Source organism: Pagrus pagrus, assembly GCF_965226575.1.
Source record: "Pagrus pagrus genome assembly, chromosome: 1".
Taxonomy (NCBI): domain Eukaryota; kingdom Metazoa; phylum Chordata; class Actinopteri; order Spariformes; family Sparidae; genus Pagrus; species Pagrus pagrus.
Genome location: NC_140185.1, coordinates 19,902,363 through 19,923,167, shown reverse-complemented (window position 1 = coordinate 19,923,167; position 20,805 = coordinate 19,902,363). Strand labels below are relative to the sequence as shown.

The 20,805-nt window shown below is 39.7% G+C and overlaps 1 protein-coding gene across 1 annotated transcript in view; it reads right to left on the bottom strand.

The window, feature by feature from the left end:
• Positions 1 to 742: 742 nt before the first annotated feature.
• cdh16 (cadherin 16, KSP-cadherin) overlaps positions 743 to 20,805 on the bottom strand; it is a gene marked incomplete at its 5' end in the record, with an annotated part of 31,141 nt that continues 11,078 nt past the window's right edge. The window contains 11 exons of the mRNA XM_084372784.1: positions 743 to 2,249; positions 2,487 to 2,603; positions 3,281 to 3,397; positions 5,625 to 5,864; positions 6,207 to 6,337; positions 6,435 to 6,676; positions 11,623 to 11,814; positions 15,401 to 15,477; positions 16,457 to 16,669; positions 17,333 to 17,483; positions 19,551 to 19,676. Coding sequence (XP_084228910.1) covers positions 2,149 to 2,249; positions 2,487 to 2,603; positions 3,281 to 3,397; positions 5,625 to 5,864; positions 6,207 to 6,337; positions 6,435 to 6,676; positions 11,623 to 11,814; positions 15,401 to 15,477; positions 16,457 to 16,669; positions 17,333 to 17,483; positions 19,551 to 19,676 — 1,707 coding nt within the window. The 3' untranslated portion in view covers positions 743 to 2,148. The remainder of the gene's footprint in view (positions 2,250 to 2,486; positions 2,604 to 3,280; positions 3,398 to 5,624; positions 5,865 to 6,206; positions 6,338 to 6,434; positions 6,677 to 11,622; positions 11,815 to 15,400; positions 15,478 to 16,456; positions 16,670 to 17,332; positions 17,484 to 19,550; positions 19,677 to 20,805) is intronic.

Sequence of the window (20,805 nt, the reverse complement as noted above, 5' to 3'; positions counted from 1 at the left end):
TGTTTCTTAAAAATTACACCTTTAAACATGCATTGCTTGATTGTAAGGCACCACCAGACTGGCAAAAAAGGTAACAGACACACTGCCCTGTAATAAAATAATTTTATTAAGATGTTAAAGCTAATGTGTGAGCCAACAGTTACATGCAAAAGACATGGAGCAACATTATCATCCCATTGTAGTTATGTTTCCGGTATTCACTCGTCCTTTAGCTTTAGCTTTAGGACCTCTCGGTCTTAATCAGGCTACTTGCTTGACTTTCTACACTAGCTAGTTGCTAACTTTGTTTAGTTTTTGTCATTGTTAAACAACCACCATTGCCAATTAAAATCTGACATTAGTCGGAAATCAGTTGCACAGACAAGGTAGTTTCTTGAGGTTGTATGTTATGTTTGGTCATGTTCGCCGACTTCCTTCCTCACTTTTCTGACGTATCATCTGGCATTTATCTGGAAGTTATAGCGACAGCTTAACAAATGAAACACACTGTTACCTTGAATAAAATTATGGATTTCTCTGGGTTTGAACATTGTTGGAGGCATCTGGGCTAATGTAAGTACAAAACTTCATGAAATATATATCAAAGGTCAAGTTGTCTTTAGACATTTTAATGAAGAAATGTTAAATATTATATCTTTACATTTCTACACATTTCACAAAGAATATTGATTTTATTAATTTTAAATGTTGGATTCATTTAAATTCTTAAGCCAAACAATTGGTGACAAAATGATCTATCCATCTTTTATCACAGTATAGCAGCTTTTAGCCTCTACCTACCTTCAAATATGATGTCTGTGAGACGATTAATCATCCAAATTAATTAAACTTTTGTCACGGCAGCTAATGGATGATTTTGTAATTTCTAATCAATTTTGAAACGCTTTTTCTTTCAAGAATAAGATGTGATTAGCTCGCTGCTGGGTGAGTGTCATTCAGTGGACCTTCAACTGTGGAGCTATTCATAGAAACACTGGTCTGAATATAACTCTGCTTGCCTGTTAGGTCGTCTGGGTCAGCATTTATAAAGCCTTGATCACAGAGACCGGAGCGTGCTGCTAATGCAATTACAAACACGGGACAAGTTCAGGCCTCATTAGATTTAAAGTTTTTGGGTTCATAATGTTGAAGCTTAGAAGAGAAAAGATTTCATGCAGTAAATGAGCCACAGGTATGACAGGCTCAGATCTACAGTATAGCTTATGTACAGTTGCACCTGAATGGATGTTCAAATACAATCATGCAGTCGCAGTGCTTCAACATGTTTGAATTATTTTGATGTGTTAATTAAATCACATGTTAGCATTTACAGGTTTCTTCAGCCAAACAGTTTCTCATAATCAGAAATCATAGCATCACACAGCAGATGTGTTTAACATAAATTAATAACAGGTACATGCAGTGTATATTACAACACAGTATTGGGGCAAAGGTTTAAAAAACAATTTTGTAGTCACAATTTTTGTCTTAACTTAAAAATTCTGACTTGAAATTATAATTTTACTTCTCAAAATTTCCTAACCATTACCTTAGTACTGCAATTGTGTTAATAATATGTTAATATTTTGTGAATAATCCAGCGAAGATGTTCAGCCTTGTACATCTGGTTACCTTTTCACAAGTACTTGAGTATATTTGTTCTTTTTGAACACTTATTTTTTACAGTTATGGTGACAGCCTCCCTCTACACCTCGCTACACTCATATCTTGAGGGTAATTTATTTAATTTAAAAGAGACAAAACACACAGTAAACAAAGTTAAAGATAGGTTTGATTGCTAGCATTTTTTCCCCAAATTCTATACATATCGCAATAATATCGTTATTGTGAAGTTAAAATCTGACATTGTGACAGCCCTAAGTACCTTGTTGTAATAAAAAGGCACCATTTTGAAACTAATTAACCGGTCTGCAACAATATAAAATGACAAACTTAAAACAGAAGTCAACATCATGACCCAAGCACGTAACATACATTAGGCATCTTAACTAAGTCAGCGTACATCTAAACTTTTGATCCAATTACTGAAATATACATTTATTATTAGACATTCATGGTCACTTAATGAACTCAGTGCCCTGCAAGCAACAAGTGTTACATTGGTCCAGTTGGCCACAGCAGTGAGCTTGACTGACAATATCATCCTTATTAGATTGAAATCTTCAGGGGAACTCTCTCCTGGTTAGTCTTGCTCGGCCGTTTGGGGTTCTGGTAGGACAATCTCACAAATATGACGATGAGGATTGTTCCTGCAAGTAAAAAAAACCCAAAACAGACAGATATTCAACAACATTACTTTGTTATTGTTGATTTTTCTTGCAAAATATAGTGTATTGGCACATATTCATGAAGCCTTGACAAATCTAATGCCATCCAGTACAATCCTGAGTGACCAAATACTACTTCTGCAAAGCTTGTAATGGAGCATTTTCAATCGCAAAGGTGTTGCAGTGGCATTAAAACTGTTTTCATCTGACGCTGCTCACCTATGACTGCAAAGGTGCCAAGCAGAATGCCCACTGCAGACTGAATAGTTGGCATGCCCTCCAGCTGCTTGGCAGCCATTTTGCAGTTCCCTCTGACGTTGCAGGGACACACTGTCACTAACAGGGGAGGAACAAGGGAAAACAAACACAACACACAGATCAGACCTTTCAAAAATCACACAACAGAGAAGTTCTGACTAAACAGGAAAATGCAACTGAGTGGGATCATTTGTGTTATGTTAAGGGTTCATGTTCGGGGCCCAGTTGTTACCACTCTGATATTCAAACTAAAAACACTGCTCATCTTATAATTAATGGAAGAATAATTTGAGGGTTCAGCGAATAATTCAAACTCTGCACAGTGACGTTAAAGGAATCAAACTTTTATCCATCTTTCCATATGACTTTCTTAAATATTATAATGTACAACATTTGATATCTAAGTTTATCTTTACTGCAAAACTGCAGGCAGGGAAAGCCAAAGGACAGCACCTACTGTACACCCCATATCTCCTTGACCATATACAGTAGTTCATCCTAACCTGTGTATAAGAAGCTCTGTGTTTTGTATATAAGGTGTCAGCAGGCTGTACAGGGCAGAACAGTCTTAAGAGAGCTGTGTAATCACAAGCCTGGAAAAATCATTTGTGAAGTCCCATTGCATCATTATCAAACAAGAACAGTGCGAGGACAAGCTGGCACACAGAGGTTGATCTTTATTGATTGTTCCTACACTCACGTTCCATAACCTCCCCGTGCTCAATGAAGCCCATCAGCAGGAGAGTCGGCGTTACCTGGCAAGTTTATGAAGGTGCTCCTGGGAGGAGAGCTGCTGTCAGAGATGGTGAAGGGCACAGTGTAGACCTCAGGGGCCAGGTACGGGATGTTTAAGGACAGGTTGGTGTGAGTATCTGACAAAGGACAAAACATGGGCTCGATGGTTAAGAAAATGACACATAAAAAGTTACAGTTTATTACATTATTGGTATGAAATTACGCATTAGACTAAAGCATGTTCTCATTAATTTACTAAGAAAGTGCAATCACCTGCAGCATTACAATATTTTACAGTTTTCCACGACAAAAGGAACAAAAGCCGGGCAAAAGATAGCCATACAACTGTGCCGCTATACAACACTGTATGGAGGTCTGCAGTGTGTGACTCTTATCTTATCTCTATACATCAGTCTAAAATACACGCCTGGCTGCATGACGTAAAAGTCCTGTCCTCCAAGGAGAAGTGTTTTATCAAGTTGTTTGAACTCTTATCTGAAGGTCTTCAACTGCACGCTTGCACCTCACCATCATTCCCCTTCATGTCGGGGACACATGAGCTGTGTAGCACTTCTTCAGAGGTTGTTAATGTATTTTATCATCTATCGGCACCGGTGTGACATGTTAGCAGGATGGATCTGCGGCCACCTGCCTCTCAGAGCTATTTTGGATACCTGCGATAGCAAAAGTATTTTTAACATTATAATGCTATTAAATGTGTTAAGGGAAGACTGGATGTATGGCATTTCTTTCCTTACTGCTATGAACAGCCCTTAAGAGTAGAAATATGTGAATAAGAGAGTGCTGCCTCATTTACTGAATTTCTGTCATGTGGTACATTTGAGAGACACACATCCACACGACAGTGTTCTTCTTTTCAGCAGAGGCTGTCGTTGTGGCGCGCAAACTGTGCAACTCTACAGCCGACATTATTATTGGCACAAGTACACATTATTGGTACGAGCATCAGTGGCTGCGACCAGGTGCAAAGCACTCTGGGAGCTTCTCTTTTTAGCCTCCATTAGCTGGCAGGAACCCAGCGGTGACGCCAGAGAAATTACACAGAAGATATAATTACAGCTGGGCTCAATCAATACCGACAGGAACAGGGGAGTGAAAGAGGGAGATAAAAAAAAACCTGGGAGGGAAGCAGTTGAACTGTTTGAATGACTAAACGACAGACGTCATGGCAGAAAATTGTTTGCATTAAGCGAGCCCAACACTCGCAGTTCGCAATTGCAAAAAAAGAAAGGATAATTAAATTATACCTCCCATCTCAGACAGGACTGAGGAAATTATGCAGGAAGAAAATAGAACATGGCAATTTGCACAGCCTCAGGGGCAGATCGCTCTGTTCTTTGACTACCTGTACTCACGTAAGGCATATCGCCATTTTTAATTCATACTTGTCAAAGGGACTCAAAACGTTGAGCACACTGTGGCAAAGTCACGTCCACTCGCTGCATTTAAAAATCCATTAATAAGTAATGTCACATTGCATAGACATCAAATCAACTTCCTTACTGTCTACATTATTCAAAAGCAGGCTGATTCTTATCAAATAACTGGACTTGACAGTTTACTCTGTCCACTGTAGAAGACACAACATTTACATTTTCATTTCAAACCATCTCAAACTATAGGATAACGTAAACATTTGTCCCTATCAGAGTGATAAATCAAACATACTGTGTATGATACAGTAATTCTAATAGAAACAGTCTGTTGCTTTAATGAGAGGTAACACAGGTCAGATGTCAGCACAAGATGCTGTTTTCTGGCATTTGAGGACAGAATATGTTGGCCAGCTCTGGCCCACGCGGTATGTTGTTGCCAGGTTTGGTCAGGATTTGTGGGAGGATGGCTGCATTCATTTGACACATGTCTGGCTGGCTTTGAAAACCATGTTGGTGCCCAGGAACAAATGAAGCACTTAAGCATAAGTGATACTTCAATGATTCATTGATTGATTGAAGACATGATAATTGAACCACCCTTATTTTAAATATATGAAAACAGTTGTTTTGATTGTCACTGGCTACAATTAATGAGTGTTGAAAAAGCCTAAGATAGCTTCCCCTAATAATGTGGCTTCACTGTGCTCTCTTTCGACTGTGAATCATAACACTAATGGGGGTTTTCCACTGGCAAAGTCAAACTGAGCCACACTGATTTGCCTCTCCTTTACCAGTTTCACCGCGCTGACATGGGCCAAGCCACGCCTTGGATGAACCTTCTTGGACTTGAGCTGATCCTGCCTTCGAGATGGCGGACTCAAGCTAAGCCAACACATGTGTATGGAAAACCACCATAGTATTGTATGATGTGGATCAACTGACTTCATCTAGTCCGCGTTCGCCTCACCATTAATAGGTGTTAGCTTCCAGTTCCTTCGGACTGTGGCGTCACTACGCAGGGAGAAGTTGAGTCGTCCTCCATGCTGTGGACCGTCGCTGTCCCGCGAGGCCAGCACCAGAGCTTGGTCCTCCCAGCGAGGCGTACACAGGTACTTCCAGGAGTAGTCTCCAACTAACACTGGACTGTTGTCATTCACATCCAGGATTTGGACAGTCACCAGGGTGGACGCAGATAAGGACGAGTTTCCTAAGAGAGACACAGAGACAAATACAAATAGAGATGAGATGCTGCAATTTCCTTTACATCTGAATGTTGTTTTTTCTGGATGGTGAGTAAACAAAAAAACACTTATTTTCTTTGCCTGACCTTCTTCGCTTGCATAGACGTGCATGGACTAACAGTAAGGTTTTAAGTGCACTTTTTCCCTTTTTGTCAATTATGAACAGGATGTACAAAGCAATCTTTGAGATTTGGAGTTATATAAAGATTATTCAGGGGTTCACATTTAAGGTAATATATATAGAAATCCACAGATCAAATCATATTATGAATAGATTTATATTTAACAAATAATGAAAGCACTCTTACTTCCATCCACTGCAATGACCTCCATTGTGTACGTGCTGTTCTCTTCTCTGTCCAAGGCCTGCACAGTCTTCAGTTCACCAGAATACTTCCCTATTGAAAAGTATTTCTTTGTGTCTCCCTGAAGGGAATATCTGCAGAAGAAAACACGTGCAACTCTGTAGAGGTAGAACTGTGATGATCATGAGGTAGATAGTTATTCCTACATCATTCTTCAGTTGATTGACTCACCTGATTGGGTGAGAATCAGGGTCGTAGCCTCGGATGGTGGCGATAACCCGTCCTGGTTCCTCGCCCTCTCTTACAGTCACCTCGTAATGGCTTTGAGACAGGATTGGACCTTCGTTCACATCGTCAACGTAGATGGAGACTGTGGCTGTGGATGCAGGTCCGTACCGGCCGCGGACCAGAGCCACTGGGTTCTGAGCGCTGAGCACGAGGATGTACTCACTCTCACGCTCAAAGTCCAAGACCTGTGAAAAGTATAGCATACAACATAACAAGTTGCACTCTCATACTGTATACACACTAATAGGTATTGGTGACATGTCAGCAGTAATCATTGTTAGCATCCTTCAGTGTTAACAGAGTTTTGTTGATCTAGTAAATAGTGTGCGATATATAAAAACAAATCTAACAATGGGCTGGAATTGCAATAAAGGGCTAGTTCACCCAAATTGCAGGTTACATTTTCTCCCCGACCCCTGACATCATTATGCTGACATTTTTAAGACAGCAATACAGTATACATAAAAGTTACATTTATACCTAAATTGCAGAGTGCCTCTCCAGATATGTCTTCTGTTTAGTTACTATATCTAAAAAAAATAATTCCCAATTGACTCTGACTGAATTGAGTTTTTCCTACGCACATTTTTAACACCCTAAGTGATTAAACCAAGCTATCTACATTTTTCCCGATACCACTAAAGTTCAGTGGGAAATCACTCTTTCTTGATTTGGACCTGGACCTAAAAAATATGAATGTGTCAACCAAATGCACAAAGACATTGTCATTATTTAAAAACAATAGAATCTTTCAGAGTTACAGTAATTGAAATAATTCAACTACGAACATTAGTTGAATTTCAATGCATTAATTTATACTAGCCACAATATTAAACAAACTAAAAGGTCTGAGTAAGATTGATCATCATCTCATTGCAATGCAGTGTTCTGCTGGAAAACTTTGGGCCCTGGAGCTCATATAGATCCCACCAAACAACACTTCCCGATGCCAGTGGCCCCCCCTGCAGGACAATGCATCCTGCCACACCGCAAAAACTGCTCAGGACTGGCCTGAGGAACATGACAAAGAGCTCACGTGTCAACCTGGCCTCCAAATTCCCCAGATCCCAGTCCTATCCAGCATTTATGGGATGTGCAGTCCGATTCACGGAGTTTCCCAGGTTTCCCAGCAGAACATTGCATTGACGGGATGATCACGGCATAGAAACGCTCACATGTCAAAAAGAGATAGCATGCCGTCTTTATCAGCAGGAGAGGGACACAGTTAAGTCCCCCTGCGTCATATATCTTCATCTGACTTCCAATGAAACTAGAATTACTGGCAGAGTTTTGCTTTATTTGCAATGAACCAGACACTGGTCACAGGGAAAAGAGCCAATTGATTCACTGTGTCACCAATGAAACATTTTCCATGATGATGACTGAGAGCAACTGCTGTGTGACGATGCAATAAAAACCCCTGTATGAGCAGCATAGTTAAGCAGATATTTATGATCATAGAACATAAAACTTATGTGGACATTGGTATTCAATATGTAAATTCTTGATTGTAACAGAGTGTAAAAATCACAGTTAGACACAAAAATGTATCAGTAAACATTTTTACTTCTTCTCTGGGAGGTACAGTATGATTTATATTTGTGCCCAAAGTTTAGCAGCAAAATTGAGAGTAGCAGATTTTAAATGATAGGATTACTGTAATCTGGACGCTAAAAATAGTAACAGTGACCTGTCTGAAGAATTAAATATGTAGTTTCACAGTGACGGCATGGAAAGATTAGCAGTAGTTATGACAGATTTTACTGTGCAGTCAGTGATTTAAAGGCGTCACACATTTAAAGATTTTACAGATTTTAGAGGCAAAATAATCCAATTGAAGGCAAATTAATCATATTATTTCATCCTAATCTTTAATGTATTGGATATTTTTTTAATGCAGTCTTCTGAATCCTTCCCTGAACATGTATTTGCTGTCAGGTTTGACCTTAAACGTGTTCTGTCTGCTCATGAAACAAGACATTATTAAACCAGCGTTGCTTGACATCATGCTGCTCAGGCTGAGTGCGTCTCTGTTGCCAGGGAGAGGAAACGCAGACCTTGGTGGGTGCACAAGTACTGCTGCTGACTGGAAGTGACGCATCAAACTGCTCATTGTGTTATCAGCGTGACAGAACATGTGCACGGTCTATCTCGAGGCTGTAGTCACATGAACCTCTGTAGTACACATAGTCATCACATGTGGGTACTACTTTTGATTTATTCTTGTGTCTTTTGCCCTAAAATATGAATTTGACATCCCTAAAACATAACTGTCACCTTCACTGTTAATACTGAGTCCAATATTAACTGTTTTAGCTCTATTTTTGGTCTCCACCACCTCCAAGGGAAATATCTGGCTCTTTAGCTGCTAAGTGCTGTGTTCACCAGGTAGTTTCTAATTTTGTCAATCAGCTGTTTGGTGCTGAGCAGATAGCTTACACAGGGTATAAAACAATTCTTTTTGAATAAACAGATGCCTGATGCTGCCAAAAACAGCACTAAGAACCCTGAGACTGAGCCAAAACATTAAAAATGTTGGCAAGAAAACCAAAATAATGTCCCCAGAGATGCTAAAACGCTCTGTGAAGCAGAAGGCAACTGCAGAGTCGGTTCTCTCCTCATGTCTCATATTTGCTTTACTTCCTATCTTTGTCTTCTTTCCCCCTGTTTTCTGTGCACACCTGCATTTCGTTAGTTAATCAGCCCCTGTGTATTAAAGCTTGTGTTTTCCCCTTATGCTGCATTCAGGTGCTCCTCGGATGGTCTCATTTCCCGAGTTGGAAAGTCGTTCTTCAGATTTTGGTGTGTTCATGTGCGTGATGTCATGATGTGGGAGCAACGTGGACACCAAAAACGTCACCAGAGCGTCTAAACGACAGCTGTTTCTCGTATTTGATTGACAAGGACGCACAAAGGAAACAATACAATGACTATACAATACATGACTTTGGAAAAATGTTTTGGCGTCATATGACGGCAACTAAGAAAGTCGTTCCGACTTGAGAGGGCGATCATTTGAATTTTCGCATCTGGAAAAATCTTTTTCCAATAATTCAGACGGCACATGATAGCACTCGTTGTCTGGTTGTCTGTTTTTCTCCTGGTGTTTGTTTGCCTGCAGTTGCTGTGTCTGTGCTTGCTCCTTGTGTGTCCTCTTTGTTCCAGCTTATGTTCCCCATTGTTATCTGGATTTTTCTTTTGTATTCTTAGTTTTTTGTCTTTTTGTTGCCAGCTCTTTTATTGCCTGCATTTGATTTTTGGATTCTAGCTTCGTTAATAAAGCTTGCCTTTTATTTCTTCACTTGCTTGGCATTTGTGTCTGGCCGAACCTTAGCAGATATAAATTATAGTTTAAATAGCTTTAAATAACTGTCCAATCGTTCCATGAGATTATTTCACACTGACAGGCACCATTCTACATTTCAATTTCCTAAACCAGCCTCCTAATGACAGTGAATAATATTATTACTATATATTTTTTATATCTCCAGCCTTGCTATTGTTCTCTATGGTGAGCAGATTCATGATGATCAATCATGATCAATAATGATAATTTTTGTTGAATCTTTGCTTAGTGTCTTCTTACAAACACATTTTGTTCTGTCATGCTGACTCATCCATTATAAATGTCACTTTTCTGTTTTCGTCACTCACGGCATTATTATGACGGATATTTAAAACAATTATAATAAGCATATTACAAATGTCTTTAGAATAAATATCTCATTCATGTGATTGAAGTGAAGTTACACCATTCTGACATCATTCACTGTGATTCACTTCAAACTGGTGACTCACACTTTCAGTCAGTAATAGAAGAATATGTATCAAGGATTTATTTTCTGATAACTTTGAATGAATTATTTAATGTTAAATATTACATCAATGAGCTTAATCCAACTGTTACAACAAGCTCCAATTCGTAATATCATCTAATTATTTTCCTTAACAAAATGCTCTTACATGTGATGTAATGTCTAACATCTCCTGTTGTCTTCATCCTGATTGGATTCCCCTCACTTCCCCCTGTTCATTACACATTTACTTCAGTCGGCAGCCTCTAGCCTGCGTGGTAAACTGCCATTAATGTCTGCTCACACAATCTAATTATTCACTTGGGCTGTGAGCACTGTGTAATTTCTAATAATGAAATGTGTCTGCCTTCTGGCGCTGACCTCACACTGTAGCGCGTTGAATTAGAGGATTTGCTCAAGTGCATTTTAATCCACCAGGGCTTTACTTGTGAAGGATTTAAGCTTTTACTTTTTTACCAAAGTAAGCTAAATAAACAACAGCTTCCCTTCTAGCAACACAAAGTTAGTTACAGCGTTATCTCACAAGATCAATACAATAGCTTTAAAAATAGCTGCTCAAATAGGCAAGAATTTAATATACAGTATGAAATATGATTTCTAAAAAACAGAAGTCCTTTTGTGTTAATCTAAATTAATACAAGATCCATTTTTAGCTTTTAGACATCTCCTGCTTTGTCTCAGCAGAGCAGCTACAGTTCAATCACATTCATCAACTCCCACAGAGAGGTTGAAAATAATAGACTGTCTCCTGCCTGGCCCACTTACAGAGAGCAGACCATTAGAGAATACACTCACAAATACACACACGCACATAGACACACATTCATTCCCCCACGCATCCCTAAAACCCCCTGCTGGATTAAACGAGGCAGGCGAAGGGTGATGCGCCCCGGGGACAGGAGAGATTATTGGGCGAAAACATTCCATTGTCATCTGGACTCTCTTTTGTTTGACTCACGTGGGACTGAAGTATTGATGTACTGGAATATTATTTTCCACTGTTTCTGTCTGTGCCTCAAATTTCCACAGTGGTGTTAAAATCACGGCCTCGTAAAAATGACTTAAGTTACATGCGACTGTTGTTTTGACTAGCTACTGAATGATCAAACACCAAGGACAGACACAACCCATCATGCCAAAAGTTGTCTTTGACATTAATATCGGTGATCCTGAGAGGCAAAAAGTGTTTGTACTCTCTCACACACTAAACATTTACACAATTAACATGTGAGTGTCTTTTGGACTTGACAGGTATGTTCTCATCTGAATCTAATCAATAACCAAATGTGTGTTGCAGGATGGTTTGCGTTGTTTACCTTTGAGAGAACGAGTGTGACCTCATTGGTCTGCTTGTCTGTCACTAATGTAAAGACCTCTTCCTCGTTTCCAGACTCCAAACGGTAGTCCACCTGCCAGCTGTCCCCTCCTCGAACATCTGCATCTCCTGCCAGCACAGCTGTTACTGTGGTGCCGACCAGAGCGTTCTCTGGGATGTGAAAGGGCCCGTACTGACGGGGAGAAGAGGGAAAATGTATGATTACCCAGTAGAAAGCGCACATTAGTTGACATGACACAACTTTGTAAAAATACACTGAAGTTTTCCCAAGCATAGTAATACATTATAATAACATGAATTCTAATTAGCTATCTTTTAAGTAATTTCAGCTCACGAACAGAAAAAAAGAAAAAAATACTCATTATCATCAATCATTATCATACTAATAGTCATTATTAAGCCAATAAAATAAAATGCCATTAGGTGGTTAGCTCAGTTAGCGGTGCAGCTAGCAGTGCAGACTGGGAGCTCGAATCACCGGTTAGTGTTGGTGTTTACACATCTAGCACAGGAGCTATAGACCGGAAAAGGACGGGGCTGGCTGGTTAGCATGTTTACTTCAGTAGATAATGCCAAAATGTACTGTTATTTCTTCACATTTTGTTGATGATTACATTTTTGAATGTTTTCAACTAAAATTCTTAAATATTGCACCTCAAACTATAAATTTACCTTTTATTAATGACGGTCAATACTGGATGATATTAAACATGGGTAAACCCACTAAAAATAGGCATTTGACCTTTTCACACTGCCAGGAGGCAAGACCGCCTTTCTGTTTTTTTTTTCCTTGTGTGTCACGTTTGTCATCACCAATACGTTGGGAAAGCATTGAATTATAAAACTTCTTTTACAAAGTCCTAATCAATAACGTTCTGTATTAGACGCATTGTTTTTTCCAGAGCTAATAACGAAAGTTGCTAAGGAATGAGACATCTCACTTTTTCTCATCTCTGTTGAGAGTTGCATACTGTATGTGCAGTACTGACCAGGCACCTGACATGCACAGAAGCCACTCACAACTTTTTAAATATCTTTTATTCTCTCTTTCAAACTCTGTGCTGATTGAACGACGTTCGAGCTGCTTGAACAAAGACAGATTTAAAAGTATTAACAAGCCAACTTCAACACACATCTACAATTGCACCTGAAGAGGGGCGAATGTTAGTGTCCACCCTGGTGTTGTGTTTTCATCCCAGCTGATTAAAGCTGGAGCTGATAAATACCGGTGATTACTGCAGAGTAAACTGACATGGGAGTAAATGCTGATTACACGCAGTCACATTGAAGACAAAAGCCAGATGTCAGTAGGTGTTCGTGGGTTTTTTGTACAGTGTGAAAGGGGTAAATGTGAATGTATGTTAAATGCCCCCTCTTGCCCTCCCGGTGTTAGCTAACCTTTACTCACACACCTCTGTGTGTTTAGACAGCCGTTTAATCTGCCACTCACAGATGTCCTCTAGTGAAGCAGCCATGCCTCTGATCTGGCTGCCCCATCCACAGGGTCGCTGAACCCAGCCCTGTCACCACTCGCCTCCCACATCACCCCCTATAGTTCTGCCTTCACATCGCCATGGAAAAAGCTGCACTACTCAGGCGTGACCTGCTCAAGAGCATTTTCCACCTCTGTGTGTTGTGAGTGTGTGTGTGTGTGTGGGGGGTTGGGGGCATTATCTGCACACATTTGCTTGTAACAGCTTGAAAGCTGCATTTGTCAATGTTTAAAAAAGACACATCAAAATGAGTGTGAGCAAGGATAAAGAAAACCAAGATGGCAGATGTTACATAAAAAAAACGGTCGTTTGTACGTTACAGTCTGTATCCAACAAAACTGTCTCCTCTTGTTGTCTGGATATTCATCACAAAGCTCTACGGCCAGTTTCCGCTGTTAAATTCAAAGACAGTACCTTCTCTCCCAGCTCAAAATAAAACGTCCCTTCACAGCTCACAATGTCCGTGTAGTCTTTAAGTGTCACTATGGTTTTACAGAGAGTGCAGCCAGAGACTGGTTCCCCATTATCACAGCACGGTGGCTCTCCCACGTAACTCCCCAACCCGCCTGGCTTTTTTCTCTCCTCTATTATCAGGCACATGTGGGTGAAAAGTGAGGACAATTTCTGTAACAGCCTATCTTTAGCCCTCGTACCAGCACCCACGCCAAAATGGGGGAAACCACTGTTACAATTCAGGCTGTAACTGTTGCATTGATGATACCTCACTCGAGTGGAACACTACAAGATAAGAAACGATATTGGAGGAAGTTCAAACATGTATTACTGAACATTGAACACGACCGGTCAAACGTTTGGAATCCCCGGCCACAAAAGCTTGATTTATAGTCAGATGACTGAGAGGACTACTCTTTACTTTTGAATGGTCTTTAAAGCTTTAACTTTGTAGAGTCCTCTTGACAAATAAATGTTTTTTGTATCAATGCTCTGCAAAAAACAACAGAACAGAATGCTGTACAATGGTTCAAGCAGACTGAAAGGGCAGAAAGAGACAAAGATACATGAGCAACAATTTAGTAAAAATATAAGAAATCACCAATCATTAAATCCCCTATAAAGCTGTGTATTTTATCACAATAGCTACAACAGGTGAGTCCAGGACTTCAAAAATGGGCCAGGGACGTAAAGAAGTAATGAACCCGCTACTTTTGGCCTTATGACTTATCTGCTGAAAAAAATCTGTCCACAGACAGAAAGAAAGAATAACAGCTCATGCTGTTGCAGCTGGTAATAATACATTTAATGTCTGGATTTTAAAGTTAAAATAGCCATTATTGCAGGAAAGAAGGAAAACACTGCTAATCTTTTTTTTATTTGGTGCATTTATGACTTTTTTTTAGACATCTGGAAGCAGTGCGACGACAGGAAATGAGGGAAGAGAGAAATGGTGCTCCGGGTCCCTGGCCAGAAGCAAACAAGTCACACTGGGCCATAACCCACTGAGAGACCCCACAACTGCTTATCCTAAACACCCAAAATAATTTTCGGGAGTTTAAACTCAGCTTATGTAAGCTTCCAATGTTGGTGTAAATAAGAAGAAGAGATTTTAGACATTTCTGTTGCTGTTAAGTTTGATTTCTTTTTCACAGAGAAGCTTCTGTGGATTTTTTGACTTCTTTCCTTTGTTTGATGTCAAAAGCTGTCAGCACTCTAGTGTAACTTACATGAGTACACTTTTACCACAGGCCACGAGCAAAAGAAGAAAACTGTAAACTTCTCACAGCCACCTTTCAAGCAGGGGTGTATATTTACATTCATTTGGATGAGGGGTCACAGGTTCATACCAGCTAGAAATACAGAACCTGCTGATACAATAAACCTGTGTGGAATTGTAATACCTATGACGACATTGATTCTTACATCATTTCTAACACGTTAATGGCATCAGTGTGTGGTCACGATGTAGATTTGACTCTAAATAAATGAGTGGAAACTACTCTCCAAAGAAAGCTTTATCAGATTAAACTCTAAAAACACAGTCCACTTAGAGTACAAAGACCTAAATCAAACTCCTCCAGTAACATGGTGCCATCGCTATAAGCCTGAGATTAGAGGGCGTATCTAGTTCCCCGCCAGGAAAATTAGATCAGTGACCTGCTGAGCGGATTCACAGTCCGCGGTCCAATAGCCACTGATGATGGCCTGTGATGTTTGGCCTGCCATTTTTCCAAAGATATTATTTATCATGACCTGAGCAGACTGTCGCATGAAGTGTATGTGTGTGCGTTTATATATGTGCTGTCGTACCTCATGTTGGGAGAAGACTGGTGGGTTGTTGTTCTCATCCTGCACCGTCACGACCACAGTGCAGGAGCTGTTCAGACCTGCCAGGGACATCAAGACAGCTTCTGTTAATGACTCAGGGTCAGCCCATCACACAAATAAAGTATGCAGAAGGAATGGCGAGTACCTCATCTTGCCTCCATCACACCCTGATCCCTGAGTCATGTGGACTACATCATCTATCGCCCCCAGAGGCAAGCATACATACATCCCCCGAATGCTGAAGTGGCAGCAAAGCTAATGACGCACTAGCACACAAAGCTAATATGACATGCTCCGTCCTGGCACAGTAACTGCTTTATAAATGTTATTTTTAATCACAGCTTTCTTTTCTCTCGCTCCCATCTTGAATGGCACCTTCACATAATGGACTTGCAGCAACTTGATTGTAACCTAGTTCCTCATAATGACTGAGATGGGCCATGTAGTCTGCGACATCGGCAGCTAAATAACAGAGCTGGTGATGGGAAACCTGGCCCTCTTAAGCCTATTTTGGGGATGCACTATTCTCATACTGGAAAACTTAATTTAGCTTTCTTCCACAAATCAGATTTTTCTAATTTTTCTAGCTCCAAAAGTGAACCAGCAGAGCCAAACCACAGCTTCTGTATCTGTCTACAGAATGTGGGTATATTTGTCTTGATAATTTAAGCACAGTGGGAGAAAGCAGGAGAAATAAGTTGTTATAGATAAGGCTGTTTTTTGTTTCTGTACAAAGACGTCGTCCAACTGAAGCATTTTCTTTTATACTTTTATATACTCAAAAGTCCATTGACTTTTACTTCCTAAAAATCAATATAAACACTCCTGAGCTTCCAGTCATTTGATCAAATGATCTTTATCTCTAATATTATTTTCGTCCTGACGTAATGTTCTTGTTCAGCCACAGGAAATACCAGAACCAGCACTTTATGCCCCTTAAAGAAGAGAGTCACAGTAAAAATAGCATTTATGTATTTTTGTGAGACTAAGTGGCTTTGCAAAAGAAAATAATCACAGTATGTGGAAGGCCGGAGTCACCTTTGGCATCCTCAGCAGTGATGGTGAGGGTGTACTGAGGAGCCGTGCCCTCCATACTGTCTGCCTGGACAGAGATGACCCCTGAGTCACGGTCCACTCTGAAAAGTGCACGAGGACTCTCTGGAATTTGTCCAACTAAGCGGTAGAAGATCCGAACGTTGTCCGTCTTGGGATCGTCGTTATCGGCTGCCTGCACTGTCAGGATTTCTGTCCCTGGGGAAAGATACACCAAGAAATTTTCTTTTCTTCTTAATTTCTAAATCAGAATGTCAAACAAAGCCCACCAGAGTTTCTGTAACAAAGCAAAGCAACCTCAAATTGTTTTTCCTGTTGGCAATAATTCACATTGCACACTGAATAGAAATAAAAGGGAGGAAGGATAAAACAATAGCTTTCTCATTTAATCCTCCCTCAGTGATCCCATTTAGATTAACAGATTGTCTGCCTCTAATTCATTTCCCAGAATCAAACGCTTTAAAAGCATCAACAAAAAAGCTTTAATGCCGTGTCACTACACACCATGAGCTTTTTATTAACACAGGTAGAAGTGAGGGTGCTTTCCCCTCGTATCCTGGCAAAAATCCCAATCTGCTTTCACAAAAGGTATCTGGCACTCTCATCCCTTTCATCGCTGCAACAGCCAGCCTTTCCTCTACAATGTTGAATAATAATATTCCCATTATTGTGTCAGTTTGGCAAAGGATCATCCAGAGGTCTTTTAACTTTTAACATAACCTCTGTGCTGCAATAAAATTATATCTTACTATAACTGAGTAGTCGGGGCAGTTTTGGATAGCTGGAGTAGCAAAATTGGGACTCATATTGGCTTTTAACAAAAAGAAATAAACAAAAAAAAATAGAAAAGCTGCCAGCTACCTCGAGCAGCCAGTTCCTTGACCACAGTATGGTACTGTGCCTGTGGAAAGGTGGGTCTGTTGTCATTTGCGTCACCCACCATCACCCTCAGCTCCACAGGCTTGGCGATCTCTCTGCCATCTGGACGCTCAACTACAATGCTGATCTGGAACTGACGAGGCAAAAAGAGAAACACAATGTTTGCCTCCAGAACAATAATGAAACAGAGCAGTTAGAGCTGCATGATATCATCGTGTTGGTGTTGTTCCTGGAACATTATAACAAATGTTGCTTGAGGACCATCATTGAAACTGATCGATCATGTTTTTGTTCTGTGATAGCTTAACAACTCGGGGGATACAAGACAAATAAATATGCACATGCGAGAAGTTAACCTTTTGAACAAACCTTCAACATTTTGGAAAGGTCTTTTCTAACCCAAACTATGTTTTCCTAAACATAGCCAAGTATGTGCTTTTCCAGGACCAACACCAACATGGGTCGCAAAGCTATGACGTCGGTGTGACAATGCGATTGGTCAGTTGCAATGACGATCCTAGAGGAACATGAATCACAGTGTTCTAGGAATAACACCAACAGGGTGATATCAGACAGAGCCAGTATATCTAGCCCTGCAGGGGACTGGTTTAATCTACAGAGTGTCCACAATTTGGAATTCACCGCTGACCCATTTTTAAATTTGTCTTCACGGCAGTTAAAAATACCAGCCAATACTTTCCCTATGGTTTGCCAACACAAACTGGGTCCAGTCTATGTCTCTCAACATCACGTTTACAGGCTCTTCATGAATATTGCTTGTTTTCCTTTTGTGTGATTATTTGTGACGTGTTCTTTTTTGTCTTTCTTGTTTTTCTTTTGTGTCTTTCTTGTTTGTCGTTTTTGTCTTTCTTGTTTTTTAATCCCTAAGTCATATCACAAGAGTGTGTTCTCAGTCCGTTAACAAAAGTTTTTGTGCATACTCCACAAATTAATCAACGTGTGAGTGTGACCTTGTCTGATTTGTGACAATTTCATACTTTTAAGACTACTTCACATACTTTCTTATTATACATTGTATATATTTTTTTTTATGGACATAAGGAAACATACAAACAAACAAGGTAGACCAGTGCAGGGTGTGATGGGACAGAATCCTGCAGTAAAACTGGTAACCACGTGATGAATGGATGGATGGAAATGAGATTCCTGTCTGTCATTCTGCACCTCTGGTAGATGGGGCACAAAGCTTACAATGTGAAAAGGCTCCATCAGCCATGAAGTATACACACTGATTGATGGAGTTGTACTCACACAAGATATGTTTGGTATTTAGTGGCTCTTTAACATGTCCACAGATTATCAATCATTTTGGGAGTGGTGGTTAGTGTGCATCTACACACTTTCAATCACAGTGGGTATTATGGTAGCCACCTTTACCTCTTTTTCTTCTGAGCGTATTTTAAAATCTGCCTTTAAAAACAACAATGCATTTAAATATTCTGAACAGTGTTTCAATACAGACATGAAGTTGAAGTTATCCCCTCGCTTATTCCAGTCAACTACAGACTAAACAAAAAGCGTAATGCATCAGGCCCTCCCTTATGGCTTCCAAATGCAAAGTGCTGGAAGCACGTGTTTAAACACTAATCACGTCAGTGTTTCTGCGATGTTCTTTGGCCACTTGAGCGTTTGTGCCAGAATAAACTTTTCGGTGAGCCATTCGAAGCTTGCAGGAGCTGAAGTTGTGTGCAAAACTCCAAACAAAATGTTTGCTCATTTGTAAACCATGCTGCACCTTTCAGGTTTTGGTTTGCTTCCTTACCTCTGTTCGGTTTTAAAATAGATTCTCAGCGCTCAGCCGTGTTGCAATAATGTGTAAAGAGGTTCCCTTAATTAAAAAATAATGAAGCCGTGAGTAATATTTTGAATTTCAATTAAAATTGCAGCTTTCTTTTAATGAACAACATGATCATTTGTTTAGTGCCACATCTCATTAGGTGTCATCCTGGTGGTTTTAATAGAGAGAGTGTCTCAGAACATAATGAGATTCTGAATCAGAGCAAGATTTATAAGAAACTAATCTATTGTCACATGTGAAACAAACATACTGAGGGCTGTCTGTTTTCATGAAGGAACAGTGTAGCATCTACAGCCCTACTGCGTAGACGCTTTAAGCTGCAGTCACAGACTGACATTTATTATTAGGTGCTGGAGATGTTTAGCTTGCAGTTATACAGACCTGGTCTTGTGTCTCTCTGTCCAGTGGGGCGTTTAGATAAATTACTCCTTCTCTGCTGATGGTGAAGAGCATCTCTGGAAACTCCCCCTCCAGACTGTACTCTGCTTGACTTCCACTCCATTTGACCTATGTAAACACACACAAACACACACACACACACACACACACACACACACACACACACACACACACACACACACACACACACACACACACACAACAGAAAGTTCTCTAAATACAAAATGTCTTTGGCGTGAGCATCACAGATAGTGGAAAGATTAGTGGGAGTGGAAATATCTATACCCCCGTCACTTTCAGTTACAGTAAATAGAAAATATGGACATACTGTAGATTAGAGTGAGTCCTGGGTTTTTAAGATCGATATGTAGATATTTGAGTTTTAAACACAAAACATCAGTGATCATACATTTACTCAAGAACTGTCTTAACTACAATTTTGAGGTATTTGTACTGTACTTGAATAATCCATGTTCTGCTACTTTATACCACTTTTACTCAAAACAAACAACATATATCTGCAGCAGGCTAATATCAGCTAATGTATCTGCCCGGTCAAGTCTTTCTAGCTCTGATAACCACTGATGGAATGTAATTAAGTACATTTACTCAAATAATGTACTTAAGCACAATTTTGAGGGACTTGTACTTCACATGAGGATTTCATTTCTTTACTTCCTCTCCACTAAATTTTAGAGGCAAATGCTGTACTTTTACTCAACTGCATTCATCTGGTGACTTTAGTTACAAATAACTTTGCAGACTGCATGCTGTATTAGGAAAACAATGCACCTTTAAATTAATGTATTTATCAGTAAACGGATAAAAAAAACATCTAATTCAGATAATCAGTATCTGAATATCAGATCTGATAATCAGTTGACACATAGTATAAAGTATGAATACATGTATATAAATATATGTTTAATTTAACTTTTACCTATACTTTTGAATGTAATAGAGTACATTTATTGCCAGAAATTAACTTTTGATACTTAAGTAAATTTAATATCAGATACTTTTACTAAGTACCTTTTGCATGGTTGACGTTCACTTTTACCAAATTAATATATTAACACAAGCTCTTTACTGTCACTTTCAGTATTTCAGTATGACTTTTGGGTACAACACTGAGTAAATGTGCTAAACCAAAACATGGCTAACATATCAGTGCCTTAACTTCTTTAACAATACAAATATGTTTTTTTTTTATTTGGTGCAACAGGAAAAGTATCAC